At 44.2% G+C, this 17069-nt stretch overlaps 1 protein-coding gene across 4 annotated transcripts in view; it reads left to right on the forward strand.

Annotated features, from left to right (window-relative positions):
* The window catches only part of LOC119659063 (feline leukemia virus subgroup C receptor-related protein 2), a 159582-nt gene that overhangs the window by 126342 nt on the left and 16171 nt on the right, over positions 1-17069 (forward strand). For all 4 annotated transcript variants that reach the window (XR_005250316.1, XM_038066975.1, XM_038066974.1 and 1 more), the window contains exons 7-9: positions 3888-4029; positions 4101-4285; positions 4420-4544. Coding sequence is in view for 3 of the 4 variants with exons in the window: in XM_038066975.1 (XP_037922903.1) it covers positions 3888-4029; positions 4101-4285; positions 4420-4544 (452 nt within the window). In the remaining variant the exon portion in view is untranslated. The remainder of the gene's footprint in view (positions 1-3887; positions 4030-4100; positions 4286-4419; positions 4545-17069) is intronic.

Consider the following 17069-nt stretch of genomic DNA (forward strand, 5'->3'; position numbering starts at 1 on the left):
CCTCAACTCTCAGACGTAAACACCTTGGCAAGGTTTTCTTCAATGAACACTCTGCACATTCTCTGCCTCTGAAGAATTTGCTCAGATTCGCTAAAACCTACGAACGCCGTATGCGGGAAGCCATTGAATAACAATGGCCTGAGTGCTCGGAGCTGCGACTCCCCCCAATAAACTAAACTAACCACCCTAGAAAGGGGGTTTATAATAACATCTGGAATAAAGGAATATGATGTTTATATGGCGGATATCGTTACCTTTGCCTCCTCAAGCAACATCATAACATAAATCAAGAAACGAAAAATACAATTTGGCCACGGTTCCCAAAAAAGGGTATCTAACCTTACAAAATACTCATCGATGTTGCTAAAAATATGAGGTGGGGTCTGGGTACATTAGCCTTTCTTATATTCCTTACAGTGCAGGAACCACTTGAGAATATGTATATCAAGTCGATCGGCTAATCTCCGAATTCTTCTTAGCTTAAACAAAATTAACTTGATCAATCACAAGTTTTTTACATCTATTTAGCTTCTCCTTTTTTTCCTTTACCCTTTGCCCCATTCACAAACGGGGTCAGCTCGTCGTTATGTGTTTTTATTTTATCTGGATATAGTTGCGAGGCTTCAAATTCCTATCCAGCGTATCAAATTACCGTTTTTCCGGCGGCCTTTTGGCCAATTTTCAGACCAATCTAAGCAAGTGAATTCCCGCTAACACGAATTACGTGACCATACTATCGAAGTCGCCTTTCTCGCATTTTTTCTATGATCGGTCCAACCCCATATCGTTCGCGGATAACCTTATTTCGGATATAATCAAGGCGTGTCATGCCACTAGTCAACATCTTCATCTCCATTACCGCAAGACGCAGTTTATTGTCTTTTATAGTCGGCCAAAACTCAGAACTATGGAGGGCGACGGTGAGGACAATATTCCGGTACATTTTATATTTGATAAGTTCGTTGATACTGCGATCATAAAATAACTCCGCCATTTCATCCAGATTGCGTTGATGCGTGAAACAATTTCATAACGCAGTTCTCCAGTGTCTGACAGCATCGACCCGAGATATTAAAATCGCTCAGTTCTGGGCAGATCACTACCAGTGACAGTGATTGTTCCTGTCTTTTTAGATCGGCGGTAAAATATTCAGTTTTATTCTGATGAGACCATTTTGCATGAGACGATCTTTCCATTTTTGGACAAGCTATTTGAGATCATTTTTGCTATTAGATGCTAGGAAAACATCATCTCCATAAAGCAGTGTAGTGCGCTGGACGTGGATGCCCAGTGTTATAACAAAAACAAAGAGGAATGGTGGAAGGGCACTTCTTTGACAATCACCGACGGAGACACCAAGCGGTTTTAATATACACGCTACACTTCGAAATTTACTTTCCGGATCGTAATAGAGCAGTTGCTAGCGATATCCATATCCAATATCTAGAAGAAAATTACAATCAAGTCTTATCAAGACTAATAGCCCGTCGGGTTTCTTGCAGAGCGCAGATATCAATGCGCCTTTTCCGAAGGACTCTTGCGAGTTCCTCGGTCTTTCTAGTTAGAGTGCCAACATTTAGCGTGCAGACACGTATTTGTTTTGCTTTACTTAGGTCCTGACGTTGTCCATGCGTCAAGAACCCTTGGTGGACGGCCTAGCCGTCTTATGATACAAGTGTAACAAACCCAGGCAAAAAGCGAAGACTTGTGATTCGGTAAAATGGTGTGTCCTTTGCAAGGGCCGCGGTCTACAAGAAGATGTGGCTCATGTTCCCGGTTCTGGGTGTTGCCAGGTCTTTAAGGAAAAGTTACCGAAAGCGAAAAGTCAAGTACCATGATTTACATCCTGCAAACTTCCAAAAAGAAACTGCGTCCCGGCAAATTACCTGTGTACTGGTGGACGGTTGAAATTCGAAACCTTCGAAGGAATTACTTCAGATTTCGGCGGATTGCTCAGCCCGCAAGAGGCCAAGACGACACTTAAAACCGCAGAGTATAAGAGTGGGAAAAACTAACTCCGTCATGAAATCAATAGACAGAAGCACGCTGCTGGCAGGAGCTAATTAACGGCGTAAACGGAGAGCCATGGAGCCTCAGGTATAAGCTAGTTTTCTAAAAGCTCAGTACCCATCGGTTCTCCTGTTCTATGGAAGCAGCAAAGATGTGCTCTTTCCTATCCACCCCATCCGAACTGATGATGTTGACGAGTACTGAGGAATGCCCACTTTTCACTGCAACGGAACTAGAAGAGGCGGTCTTGTCCATAAAAGGACAAAAGTGAAGTGTTAAAGCTTTTATGTGACCCTCGACGTAAGAAACGCCTTTAATTCTACGAGGTGGTGCGACATACTTGAGGCACTGGAAAATCATTTCCATCTTCCATACTGGAGGCTACCTATTGCAAATTTTGAGGGACTATTTAAAAGACCGTGCCCTACTCTACGAGACCCAGGAAAGACAACGCAGAATGAGGGTAACATCGGAGGCGACTCAGGGGTCTATTCTTGGTGCGAACCTTTGGAACACCTTATACAATGGCCTTTTACGACTTGAAATGCCTGATGAATCGCATCTGATCAGATATGTGGACGATGTTGCGGCACTTTTTACCACACGCACGGTTGAGCAAGCCTAGCGCACACTGGGAATGGTGATGCGGCGAGTAAGGAGCAGGACATGGATTCTCTCTAGCTCTGGAAAAAAGGAAAGTCATTGTGCTGACCAAGGAGAGGGTTTCCAAAGTCCCCCTATTCAAGTTGGTGAACCTATGGTTTTGGGAACACCGACGGTGAAATGCCTGCGTATCATCATAGATACCAAGATCAGCTTCTTCGAGCAGATTCACAACACTTCAGACAAGATCACGGCTAGAATGTTTTGCGAAGTCCCGTATCCAACAGGAGTCGCTTACTGATGAGCGCAAGTCAGTCTGTACTCGTTTATGGTTCCGAAATATGGACTGACTGAATTTACCATAAGCGTCTAACGGCAGTATAAAGACGAGAGGCTCTGCAAGTGGCATCCGTACCGTCTTATAACCAGCTGTAATGATGATAACGGGAGTTATTCCAATCGCTTTCCATGTTGCCGAGCGGAGGCTTATTTACCTAAGAAAAGGCGCGGGATATAAGGAAGCAATCGCTTGTGAAGAGAGGGCCCGTACTCTTTGCGCATGGCAACAATCCTGATAAAGAGAATCGAGAGGGAGCTGGGCAGCGCATCTCATAAAAGACGTACGGCCGTGGTTGAATCGAAAGCACGGTGAGGTTGATTATTATCTCACCCAGCTGCTCAGCGGACACAGGTATTTTCAATCTTACCTCCACAGTCGGCCGACTGTTTTTATTGCAAGGACATGATGAATGATGCCCGCCCCACCTTCTTTCTGCGGAAAGTGGGATAGGTATCAGCGACCCCTCTGAAGTGGTCAATGAATGCTATGATGCACTGTTTTGATGCCACAAACTCCTAGAATCTTCGTCTGTTTGTCAGTTTTGTGCCGAAAATCAGATAAATGTCCTTCTTCACTCTCCTGGCTTACCAGACCTGGCTCCCTGTAATCTTCTCATCATACTAGTGCTAGAAGATTGCGATTGCAAACTATCGATGGCATCAAAGCAAATTCGTCAGCTAAAATTACAATAAATATTTCAAAGAATAGACGAGACATGGTTCACCTATGTCTCGTCTATTCTGACTGAAACCATAGCAGAAACTTGGCCCTTGTTATTATGATATTCAACGACCATGAAGTTTCTTGAATTGGCTTAGTCCCTATTTGTGAAAATAGCCCAATATATAAACGAAATAAATATTTTTGAATAACATTCAATTTACCATTCAATTCAACAATATTTTTAAAGTGTTTTTTTTTTATTTAATTACAGCTTGGTGTTGCTTTGGGCTTTATTTTACCACCAATGTTTGTAAGGAACCATGACAACTTAGATCTCATAGGAAAAGATCTCCAATTTATGTTCTATTGTGTTGCCGGTGTGACAACAGTATTACTAATCCTTATGGTACTATGTAAGTGCATAATCTTTAAATTACGTGGCCATTTAATCTCTTCACTATTTAAACTTTCACCTCTAATATAGTTTTTAAGGATAAACCACCAACACCAGCATCAGCCGCTCAAGAAACATCACATTCTCCTGGTGAGGATGCTTCATTTTTGGAATCATTAAAGTCGTTGGCTCTCAATCGAAACTACATCCTGTTGCTAGTTTCCTATGGCATGAATGTTGGAGTGTTCTACGCAATTTCAACCCTTTTAAATCCCGTGAGTTTTGAAGCATTCTGTACAAGCTTATATACCTCTGACATGGTCGGTTAACCATGTTCATACATGCATTCATGAATATTGTGTGGTGCTGTAAGGATGGCGAATACAATAATTAAATTTTCTTTCTGTAGGTTGTTCTCACGTACTATCCTGGAGCTGAAGTGGATGCAGGACGAATTGGATTATGTATCGTATTGTTCGGTATGGTCGGTTCCGTTGTATCCGGCATTGTTCTGGACAAAACACATCGTTTCAAGTAAGTTAAATACCGTGAAACTGTACGTACAAAGACTTAATTATAGATGAGGTTTGAAAGAACATTTCAGAATGATTGATGATAGAAGTTAGAGAGGTTTCGAATATATAAAGCCACTAAATTTTAAATATATTATTATTATTAAGAAGCACTCAAAAAAAAACAAATGGAATCGTATCAAAAATTTATCAACATCGCTCATAACCTGCAAAATACGCAACATAATATCTTCTTTGAAATAACTAAAACTTGCTTCCTCTATTCGCTAGTGTTATTTACTGGTCTTGCAAATACCTATATTTAGAAAACCACTTGTTCCCTTCATCAGTGCTAACAAGACTTGGTCTTGCAAATACCGATATTTCGGAAACCACTTGCTCCCTCCAAGTATTGGCTTGTTGGCACTGATAGAGGGAACAAGTAGTTCCCGAAATATAGGAATTTGCAAGACCAGTAAATAACACTAGGGGGAACAAGTGATTCCCGAAATATCGGTATTTGCAAGACAAATAAAACTAGCGAATAGAAAAAGCAAGTTTTAATCATTTCAAAAAAATTTAATCGCTAGAAATGCCGCGTAATTACACTCGGAGTAATATCTTAGGTTTAAATCTACCTAATGTACCGCTAATGAGAAAGTGGCACTCCTACATAATTAAACAATTTGTGCTGTGTTAGTCCAATAGGCACATAACCTGGAGTATGCTTCCCCAATCGTGTTAGCATTCGCAATTGAAAAAGCAATTTATTACAGCTAAACTCGATGTCTCTAAAAAATATTCTTCGAAATTCATAAATATTGAAATAGCAAATCCGAGCAATAATTCTGCAACATTATACTATAATTATAACCCCACGGGCAATAATTATTGACTCTTAAATCCAAGTCCTGGTCTAGATCATATATGATGTTAGCAATAACAGATAAATATGATAAATTAAATAACAAATTAACTGCAATATCTATCTGTATCGAAATGAAGAAAAGGCACATTTAGAGCATTTATTGACTTGTATTATCCTTTCTGGTCAACTTGGAATTATTGCAGGATCTGCGTGAATGCCTTAACTGAATTTTACCTCGAATTTCATCAAGCTCCACTCGGCAAACCTAGTATTATTGGTTATCATTAATGCGAAAATTTAAAGGACTTATTTCCACCGGAGGTGGTCAAAGTTGACCAAGAAGGTAAAGCTACCCGAAACACCGGGAGCTGGAGAAAACTCGATACCCCAGAGCCCTGATCAAGAAGGAAGATCCACGACGAATTGTATCCCCAATCAATATCCCCCCTGCCTCAGATAATCATGACACGCGGCCTATGGATTTTTCGCCCTTGCTTAGCATCCTCCGGCGAAACTAAGGGCATTGCACATATTCCATGTTATTAATTTGGCAGTGTTGTAAATCCCTTAAGAACTCTGAAGAGAAACAGGTTTCCACTGGCCCCGTTTTAAAAAATTAACCTTTTAATTATTTTTGGTTATTATTTTCACTTTTTTTTCTCTTATTTTATCTTGTCTTTCTCCAATTTTAGTTGATACTTACAATTTTGGAGTCCATGTTCTTTATTAAATTAAGCATTCAACTTTTGAGTTGAAGACCTCCTCTTCTCACACTACCTTAGCTGCCACGGAACATATATAGGGGCATTATCCATTTTTACAGCCTGACGATGACAAAGAAGAGTGAGATCCCAAAGCACACCTCTTGAAAATTTGAAGTAGGAAATAAATGGATTGAGGTTGTGATTCGCTACGGAACTTCCCTCGCCATCCCGGCACTCGGATCTCGAGATTCACCACTGTACGCACGATACAAGTGTTTGTTTATTTACAGTTTTTACTTCGCGTATGTTTTCCAATAGTTTCGCCCGATTCCGCTTTTAAGATTTTGTGTTAAACGAAACCTTATTAAATTCCATTCACTGTCTGTCTGTCACGGTTGTTTACGGTGGGCCTTCTAGAAGTTTCATTGTGGTTGTGGTTGGTGCTCAGAGGTGGCGGTGAGGAAGACGGGGAGGCAACCCTGTCGGCTGAACCAAAACCAAGTGGCCAAGTGGCAGAGGGGGACGCTGTATCGCATTGGCTTGCCGGCCGTGATGCAGTAGGCGAATGCTCGAAAGGCCTAATCAGGAAGATCAAACCGAGTCTGCACGAGGACTTATCTGAAGTGGCAATTTGGTCACGAAACCTTACCAGGGGTATACTGGTACCATGGGAACCAGGATAGCCCCTGGACTCTCATACTTCGGGTGAACTCCCTAGTGGGAGCTTCATGGGGGTTGTGGTTCCGTTCAAGCGAACAAAGACCTTCGGGCCTCGGCACGGTGTTGCGTTTCAATACGGGTGCTGTACTCCTTAGTTCGGTAGAGATGTAGGTAGGTCTTGCATCCACCAGCATGAAAGCTAAGCCATGCACTTGGTATAGACTGGTACCGTTGTTGCTTGTCTCAGCGGGGTTCTGATTGAGGTCACAAAATCAATCCGTGTCTTAAGAAGATTGTGGGATTAAGTCGCCCAGACAGGTGCTCACGTTAAACCCTCAAGGACTCACTGTCTGTCACACGCACTTTTCGCGGAAACGACACCTTATGATATGAAATTTGGTGCAAAGGTGGAAATTCGCGAATGTAATAAGTAACATCGTTCTATATTGAGTTTAAGGGGGCTGGAAAATCATCATTTGTTTCACGGAGTCATACCCAGAAGCGAAGAATCTGATCACAAAGCTGTCTTTCTAGGCCCCGAAATAACCTCCATACCGACTTGTTTATGTTTCAGGATTCAGAGTGGTCAATTGCATCAAAAAAACTGCATCCGATAGTGACACCTGATGGACTAAAGTATCCTAAAGGCTCGGAATGAAGTCTCCACAAACCAAGCCAAACACTCTATCCACAAGTTTAAATTTACGATGGCTTCTCAAGGTTTGAAAAACATGTAGATCCGACATTGTACTTCTATCAGGCCCAATATTGATTCACACCACTTGATTTTGATCCGAAACTCCACAAACACTTCATGGGCTCAGGTCATTGACCTTTAAACATAAATGTTCTCTCCAACAAATCCTATTTCGGTGTAGAATATACATCCTTCAGTATTCTCTGAAGTTGCAGCCCTTCGTTGTTATATGTTGGAGCTTATTTCTCGTCTGACTTTCTTGAAAATGTTTTTTCTTGCCTTGGATTTCGTGCAAACGAGACCCCTTCGGTTCTGACTTCAGTAACTTTTTTGTCGTCGGTTCCACCTTCTCAAGAAATGGCCACAGTTAAAACGCAACCATTCCATCCAGAATGGTTCCTTCTCATCGCGTGATTCTTTTTGATTTTTTGCTTATTTTCTAACATCTGCTAGGGCGAAGAATAATCCATTTGATACTTCTTATGTTTCTTTTCTTTGGATAAATCTTTTTTTGATACGATTTGTGTCCTTTTAGATTGCAATGGAAGTTCGTACCTTACAGCTTATGCAGGTTGAGAATTGTAATTTGAAGGTTCCTCGCAATTTTTATTATCGTGAAATTCAAAACCACTTTATTGGCTGCTACTATTTCTGATTCTCTTTTATTCCCTTACCGACTCCCGACTCTATCTGAAAATATACTATGAGTAAGTTTATTGGAAATAGCATTTAGTTGTAAAACTTAGTATATTAAAATTTGTCGCTTCGCATTTACTATTTTGAGGTCAGAAGATTGTTTCTCTTCTTCATCCCTGTACGTTATAGATTGCTTGAATGTAGTTCCTTTTCCGTTTGCCTTATATTCCATTGCTAAAAAAAGGAGAGCTTCATGTCAAAAAACTTTTCTGGTGTCCTGGTGGATTCTGTATATAAAGGGAGTGCTGGTGGAAGACGAGCATTTTGCCGCCTCAAAGGAATCTCCCCGCCCGGAACCATGGGAGACACGCACTTCGTATAAGTAATAATACAAGGTCAACCTCCTAAACAGCTTGCTCTCTAATCCTTTCACACTTTTATCTGACCACATAGTTCAGTTTTACATTCGGGAAGTCTCAAATTCATGGTAGTCTAAGATGCCCTGCTTAAAAATGTAAATTATAGCTTGTTCGAGGCATTATCCGTCCCATACATAAAAAGGGGGATATCACACAGTGCAGCAATTATAGAGGTATCACGTTGCTGAGTACCATCTATAAGATATTCTCCACTATCTTGCTAGGCCGATAGCCCCATACGTTCAGAACATCATCGGCCCATACCAAAGAGGCTTCGCTCCAGGCAAATCAGCAACAGATCAGATTTTCTCTCTGCGGCAAGCGATGGAACAACTGTTGGAATATGGAATTCAGTTGCACCAACTTTTCATCGACTTCAAAGCCATCTAAGAATTCGGTATCCCAGCGAAATCGATAAAATTGCCTAGGCTGACCCTTATCAATGTGCGAGGCCAGATAAAAGCAGCAGGATTACTCTCGACACCATTAAACATCAACAACGGTCTAAGACAAGGGGATGCCCTATCATACGTCCTCTTCAACCTGGTCCTGGAGAAAGTGATTCGCGATGCCGATGTAAATACGAGAGGCACCATCCCCTTCAAGTCCACCCAACTACTGCCCTATGCTGACGATATCGACATCATGGGAAGAGCAACCCTAGATGTACAGTCTACCTTTATCTACATCGAGCAGGCGCGAGATCCTAGGCTGCACATTAATAAAGGAAGGACGAAGTACATGGTGGCAACGTCAGCGTCAAAACCAAAAGAAAGAACAACATCGAATCGCACTAATCAAACGTAAACTATGAAGATAGGAGACTACAACTTTGAGACTGTTGAAAATTTCTCCTATCTGGTGTCGAAAATTACAACCGATAACAACTATGACGATGAAATCTGCGCCCAGTTGTTGGCAGCCAGCAGACCCTATTTCAGCTTACAAAAACTGTTTCGCTCGAAACGTCTCACCATAGAGTCAAAGCTCTTACGGTACAAGACAATGATCTTGCCAGTCCTTATGTATTCCTTGGAAACCTGGGTTCTTAGCAAAAAATCCTCCAAAGAATTTTTGGTTCCCGACATGAGGTTGGACGATTCCGTAGCCTACATAACGACGAAATCTATGAGCGGTACCACGACCGTCTGATTGTGGATAAAATCCGGCTCAACAGCTTGCGGTGGGCGGGTCACTTAATCCGTATGGGTGAGGATGATCCATCCCGGAAGGTCTATTGTAGAAAAAGAAGACGAGGCAGACCCTGCCTGATATGGAACGATGGCGTAAGTCAGGACGCCAGACAGCTTTTAGGAATATCGAATTGGTGGACCTCGGCGCAAAACCGAGGGGTCTGCAGTTCCTTATTAAGGCAGGCCTAGACCGGATACCGGTTTTTGCAACGTTGCAATGCTAAAGATTCAAAGATAATATAGCTTGCGCGAGGATGATGTCGAAGAAAGGGGATGATGATAGATTGTCAAATAGTGTTCAAAATTTCTACTTGTACTTTCTTAGTGTTCATTGCAATAAATGACTATTATCGGAAGACGTTTTCTATTAAACAGCACTTTTCCCTCCTGTCGTACTTTCCCTACATTAGTCTATATTCCTGTTATATAACTTAGAACTTCTAAAGGACCTGAGTTCTACTTGTGGTGGATAGAGCCTTCCGTTGCCTTGTCTTTCATTGTCATTGCTGAACGAAGAGAAATTAAGCGAGGGAACTCGTCAAAATAAAAAGTTTATAAGACCATTAAAGGACTCGTCAATTTAAAAATACTTTAGTTGGCGTCATCGTAACAGAACAGACACAATAGCAAGAATTAAATGTTTGTAAACTTCATTTATTCTAAAGTTCGTTTCTCCGCAACTGCCAAAAACTTCATCCAGGCTGGCAACGAATCATATGGCATCACAATACTCGAAACTTCTGCTTCTGAGAACTATTCAAACTATAAAACTTCCGCATCAGGAGAACATCTACAAGTTGCCATATCCTTGAAATAACAGTAGAAAGTATGGGTGAATTTCTCTGGTGGTTGCTATATTCTGAGTGCAAACGGAAGCGTATCCAGCCGATTACTCAATCCACCAGAGACCCAAAATCATCCTGTAAATTGTTGAATGCTTATGTAAACTTGAGAGAAATCGGATCAGGACTTTAGAAGTATTTCCTTTAAAATTTAAATATGATAGTGCACATTTCTTAGGAAAAAGTTTATCTGTATCAAGGTTTTTTTAAATTGTTTTACCACTGTGTCGGCGGAGTATAACTTGAGATGTCTTGTCATTTCGAGTACCTTCAATGATAAGTTCTTTAAGACAGGCAACAAACACTTGGATAAACCTATTTGACGTTGTCTTGACTACTTTAAGACCTTCCATCGGAATACTATCCAGACCAATCGCTTTTTGGCTATATTTTCGCAATTCTGGAGCGTCTTACTAGTTTACCACTGATAACTATCCAGTGGGAATCTTTGCGGAGAGAGGGCCCGGGAATTTTTCAACCTTAGAATAGGTATCAATTAAATCGATATTCTCGCCTGCCAGCCTGTCACCCGCTTTCGTTTGCAAAGTTTTAGTATCTAACCTCATTCCTACAATCTTCACTAGACATTCAGTTTGAAGGGGGCTCTCACACATATTGCTATGTGCGGCATCAGATGTACTATATGTATAATCTTAAAAAATGTTTTTCAAAGCAGGTCTTGATTCTTAAATTACGCCGTTATTCTATGTAAACTAATGCTGGTTTTGCATGACATTTAGGTCTCAAAAAAACCCTCATGCCCCAGCAACCCCAGCCCCACTCATTCGTAAATGCTAGTAATCTAAGATCTTTCCCAAGGAGCAGAAAGGAGGGATGATAGATAAAGTTCCGAAGAATATCATCCATCTTGATTGTGGCACTGGAGGGATGAGAGTATTTGCGAGGTTCCCGCGGATGGACGGTTCCGTAGCCTATATCATCATCATCAACGGCGCAACAACCGGTATCCGGTCTAGGCCTGCCTTAATAAGGAATTCCAGACATCCCGGTTTTGCACCGAAGTCCAATAATTCGATATCCCTAAAAGCTGCCTGGCGTCCTGACTTACGCCATCGCACCATCTTGGGCAGGGTTTGCCTCGTCTTCTTTTTCTACCATAGATATTGCCCTTATAGACTTTCCGGGCTGGATCATCCTCATCCATACGGATTAAATGACCCGCCCACCGTAACCTATTGAGCCGGATTTTATCCACAACTTGACGGTCATGGTATCGCTCATAGATTTCGTCATTGTGTAGGCTACGGAATCGTCCATCCTCATGTAAGGCGCCAAAAGTTCTTCGGAGGATTCTTCTCTCGAACGCGACTAAGAGTTCGCAATTCTTCTTGCTAAGAACCCAAGTCTCCGAGGAATACATGAGGACTGGCAAGATCATTGTCTTGTACAGTAAGAGCTTTGACCCTATGGTGAGACGTTTCGAGCGGAACAGTTTTTCTAAGTTGAAATAGAGTCTTCTTCATCATCTTCAAAATTGAAATAGAGTCTTTTTCATCATCGTAGCTGTTATCGAATGTGATTTTCGAACCTAGATAGAAGAAATTATCAACGGTCTCAAAGTTGTATTCTCCTATCCTTATTCTTCCTGTTTCGCCAGTGCGATTTGATGTTGTTGGTTGGTTGGTTTTCGATGCTGACGTTTTTTTTTTTGTTTTTTTGGGGTAGGGTAGGTGAATGCATTTACGCACACAGTGTTGGACTCCCGATTCGGTACGTCATCGGACTACCAACTAAACACCTCCCCTTCCTTAGAGAGCTAGCCTGGAACCGTTTGTCACATTACTTCGGGCCAGCCCCCGAACTCTCCCGCTTTGCGGAGCCTTCAAATCAGGGAATTCCTTTCACCAACGGGAGGGGAGAGGAGGAAGGGAACTGTCAGTTCAAGGAACCCCCTGCCATCCGGCTCCTCCACCGGTCGAGTTTTATCTTCTTGGCAAAGAGAAGGGCCCGAACGTAATGGGCAACGCGGTTCCAGCTATCAGCAGTCCTCAACATCTCTTCCACAATGTTGTCTGGAGAGAGATCCCCTGTGTTTAAATAGAGCTTCTGACGAACCCCATCCCACCTTCCACAAGAAAAAAAAGTGTGGTGGGCATCGTCCACAACTCCATTGCAAAACACACAATCCGGAGAACGCGCCTTTCCAATCTTGTGCAGGTAAGACTGAAAATTTCCATGCCCACTTAAAAATTGGGTAAGGAAATAGTCAGTCTCACCATGCTTCCGATTCAGCCACGCACCTAAGTTGCCGATGAGCCGCGCAATCCATCTGCCTCTAGTTTCATTTTGCCAAGAGAGCTGCCACTCGTCTAGAGTGTGTTGCCGTTCTTCGCGAGCAACCACCTCCCTTGGCTCAGCTCCCCTGCGCTTGTACATGGCCTGACGCTCCCTAGCAAGAAGGGCGACGGGGATAACTCCCGCGATCACCATCACGGCCGGTTCAGAGACTGTGCGGTACGCAGACGCCACCCGTAAAGCTCCCCGTCTCTGTACTTGCGCGAGGCGTCTACGATATACCTCCTTGTTAAGAGCGTCAGCCCATACCTCTGCGCCGTAGAGCAGGGCAGTCTGCGTTGAGCTCATCAGGAGACGTCGCCTACTAGACGTAGGACCCCCAATGTTTGCCATTAGCCTACTTAACGCCGAAACTCCAGCCGCAGCCTTGTTCGCTACTGCTTGGATTTGCTCAGAAAAACTCATCTTTGAGTCAAGAGTCAACCCGAGGTACTTTACCGCCGATTTTGACTCGATTATCGACTCGCCGAACGATATGGGACGCAGGGTCGGAATTCTCTTCTTAGTCAGGATGACTACTTCGGTTTTTTCCAGTGCAAGGTTAAAACCATGAGTAGTCATCCATCCGCTTACCCGTCGCATCAATATGCCGAGCCTGCTTTACGCCTGTTCGACAGTGCGTCCAGCAACAAGTGCTGCGACATCATCTGCGTAGCCGACCAGGCGCGACTCTTCTGGCATGTCGAGTTTAAGCAGACTATCATAGGTAGCGTTCCAGAGGTCCGGCCCTAGGATGGATCCCTGTATTACCCCCGATGTGACCTCCATCCACCTTTGACCCTCTAGTGTTTCATAGAGCAGGGAGCGGTTCCTCAGATAGTCCCTCAAAATCCGTAAGAGATAGTTCGGCACGTTGAAGGTATTCTCTAGTGTGCCTAGAATATCTTTCCATCTTAAGGAATTGAAGGCGTTTCTGACGCCAAGCGTTACGAGGAGCACCACCCGTCGAGTTCGGCGGCTATGTGCCTCTGCTCGTCGAACGGCGTCCACGACCTGCATGACAGCATCAATTGTCGATCTCTGCCGGGGAGATAAATCTCCGGCAGCGCGTATCGCTTCAGCGAGTCTACTTTTGATGAGCTTTTCGAGCACTTTCCCAGCAGTATCAAGCATACACAGCGGGCGATATGAAGATGGCAGTTCGGGATCGCCTTTCCCTTTAAGGATCAGCGCAAGCCTCGCAACTTTCCAACGAGCAGCGAAAATGCCCTCTTTCAGACAAGCGTTGAATGCGCCGAGCAGTAGGTCTGGCCGGTGTTGGAATACCAGTTTGTACACCTCTGCTGGAATACCATCGGGTCCTGGCGCCTTCTTGTTCTTCATAGAGAGGACTGCCTGTTCCAACTCTTTTACAGAGAAAAGTGGACAGTCCTCTGCGCTCTCCGCGCCGACGTCACCATCCCATACGGGGTGTGCAGGGAAGAGTGCCCTCACAATGCGGTCCATCTGCTCGGCCTTAAGTGAACAGGGTTTCCGCAAAGCCCCGATTTTTCGGGTTACAAGTTTGTAACCGAATCCCCACGGATCCCCATTTACCTCGTCGATCAGGTCTTGTCAGCAGCGAGCTTTGCTCTTGTTTATTGCGCTGCGGAGTCTCCTTTTGGCTGATTTGTACTCCATCATTGTGATACATGCCTCCTCCCGGTCGCCTAGACGTTGTGTTAAGCGGCGGAGCCTGTGACATTCCTTCCGAAGCTCTGCGATTTCCACTGTCCACCAATACATGGAAGGTTTGCCGCGCCTCGATGTCTTCCTGGGCATGGAGGGTCCGCAGACCGTCGTTATCAGGTTCATAACTGAATTTACGACAGTGTCAGCAGCGGCGCTACCGCCCCTAGGAGTACTCTTCAGCGTGGCCCCACCTGTTCCCAGAGTTTCGACAAACATCCCGGTGTTCACTTTCGCGACGTTCCATACACAGAAAGATCGCTGGGGTGGCGCACACCGAGAGTTTGTGTCCACCACTTCGAAAGCAATGTATTGGTGGTCACTTGCCGAAAAGTCTTCCAGAACTCGCCACCCGTCCACCAGCGACACCAGTGATTCCGATGCGAAGGTTACGTCTGGAATGCTTCCTTCGCAGCCCGGGCGCCAGAACGTTGGGGTGGATCCGATGTTTAGAACTACCAGTCCTGTTCTCGCCGCCATTTCCAGAATTGGTTTTCCTCTGGAATCTGTGTGAGGCATGCCCCATTCAAGTGCCCTAGCATTGAAGTCACCTCCGACCAGGATCCGCCCATCCGTTCTTAAGATAGCGTCCTCCAAAGCCTCAAGCCTGCGACGAAAGTCCGGCATCGTCACATTTGGCGTAAGATAGACACTAAAAAACGTTTTCCCTGAACACCGAATCCAGACAAAGCCGTCCCCTCGGCCTTGGGCAAGAACCCCCAGGAGGGTGCCGTCCCGAACCCAGATGGCAGCGGTACCTGATATGTCTGGGTGCCATGAAACTGGGTCCTTGTTTCGGTACTGCTCACTGATGAATACTAAATCAGCTTTGGTCTCCGCAGCGAACTGCGCTAGCAACTCGTGAGCGGTTGCACTCCGGTGCATATTGATTTGTAGGATGCGAATCATGTTGACCGTATCCTAGCTCTTTCCAGTTCTGCTCTGAAAATTGGACACCGCCCCGATCCCACAATGTGCGCAATCAGTCGCATCAGTCGCGCCACGGTCCCTGCATAGGACGCAGCTTTCCTTTTCATTGCAGCTGTTCGCTTTATGGCCATCCTGACCGCATTTACGGCATGTTGCCCTTCTGTCAGGTCCCCGACAGTTTGCACATGTGTGCCCATAGTCCAAACATCTGTAACATTTGGTTGGGGCGGCCCGAATTCGTATCCTACACACTACCCAACCAATTCTTATTTTCCCACTATTTAGAAGCTTCCTCGCGTATTGTTCGGCAACTTCCACCACAGCGAGTTTTTGGCCTCGGGAGTTTGCGGGGGTGATACCAGTCCGGACATTGGTTACCTCCGGGCATTCGCGTTTGATGGCCTCTTCTACCTCGTTCTTTTCCGTGAGACCGTCAAGGTCTCGGATTTCTAAAGCTGACGTTGCCACCATATATCTTGTGTTGCCTTCATTGATGTGCAGCCCAAGATCTCGTGCTAATCGCCGCCTGCTCAATCTGGATGCAGCAGGTTGTACGTCTCGTGTCGTTCTTCCCATGATGCCGATATCGTCAGCATAGGCGATTAGTTGGGTGGATTTAAAGAGGATCGTAGCTCTTGCATTTACATCAGCATCAAGGATCACTTCCTCCAGGGCCGGGTTAAAGAGGACGCATGATAGGGCATCCCCTTGTCGTAGACCGTTGTTGATGTCGAATGGTCTTGAGAGTGATCCTGCTGCTTTTATCTGGCCTCGCACATTGGCCAGGGTCAGCCTGGTCAGTCTTATTAATTTCGTCGGGACACCCAATTCTCTCATCGCCGTGTACAGATTTACCCTGGCTATGCTATCATAGGCGGCTTTAAAGTCGCTGAATAGATGGTGCAACTGTTGTCCATATTCCAAAAGTTTTTCCATCGATTGTCGCAGAGAGAAAATCTGATCTGCTGCTGATTTGCCTGGAGTGAAGCCTCTTTGGTATGGGCCAATGATGTTCTGGGCGTATGGGGCTATCCGGCCTAGCAAGATAGTGGAGAATATCTTATAGATGGTACTCAGCAACGTGATACCTCTATAATTGCTGCACTGTGTGATATCTCCCTTTTTATGTATGACGTTGCCAATTGTCAGGCATTGATTCGTTGTCCCATACCTTGAGCACAAGTTGATGAACCACTCGGTGTAACTGGTCGCTTCCATATTTAACTAATTCGGCTATAATTCCATCGGCTCCTGGGGACTTATGATTTTTAAGCCGATGAAATGCATGGACTGTTTATCCTATACTTGTCTATTTGAAAATAAAATCCGAGGATTATTCAGCCCGAAAATTCTATAAGGACAATATTTTTGATAGGAAAAAAAAACTTGGGAAATCGTTCCTGGTACTAGACTAGTATTATGCATGTGAAATTTGTAGACCTTGGCCTAAAACCGCAATACCTGGAGATTCAGGTAAGGCAGTCCTAGACCGGATACAGGTTGTTCGCCGCTGCTGGTGAGGAATATTGGACCAATAATAATTTGCATTTGTCTAGCGAAGTTTTAATTCGTGAAGCGGTCAAATAGTTCACCTTTAGATGACAATGTCTAATG

This window comes from Hermetia illucens, chromosome 6 (genome assembly GCF_905115235.1).
Source record: "Hermetia illucens chromosome 6, iHerIll2.2.curated.20191125, whole genome shotgun sequence".
Classification (NCBI taxonomy): domain Eukaryota; kingdom Metazoa; phylum Arthropoda; class Insecta; order Diptera; family Stratiomyidae; genus Hermetia; species Hermetia illucens.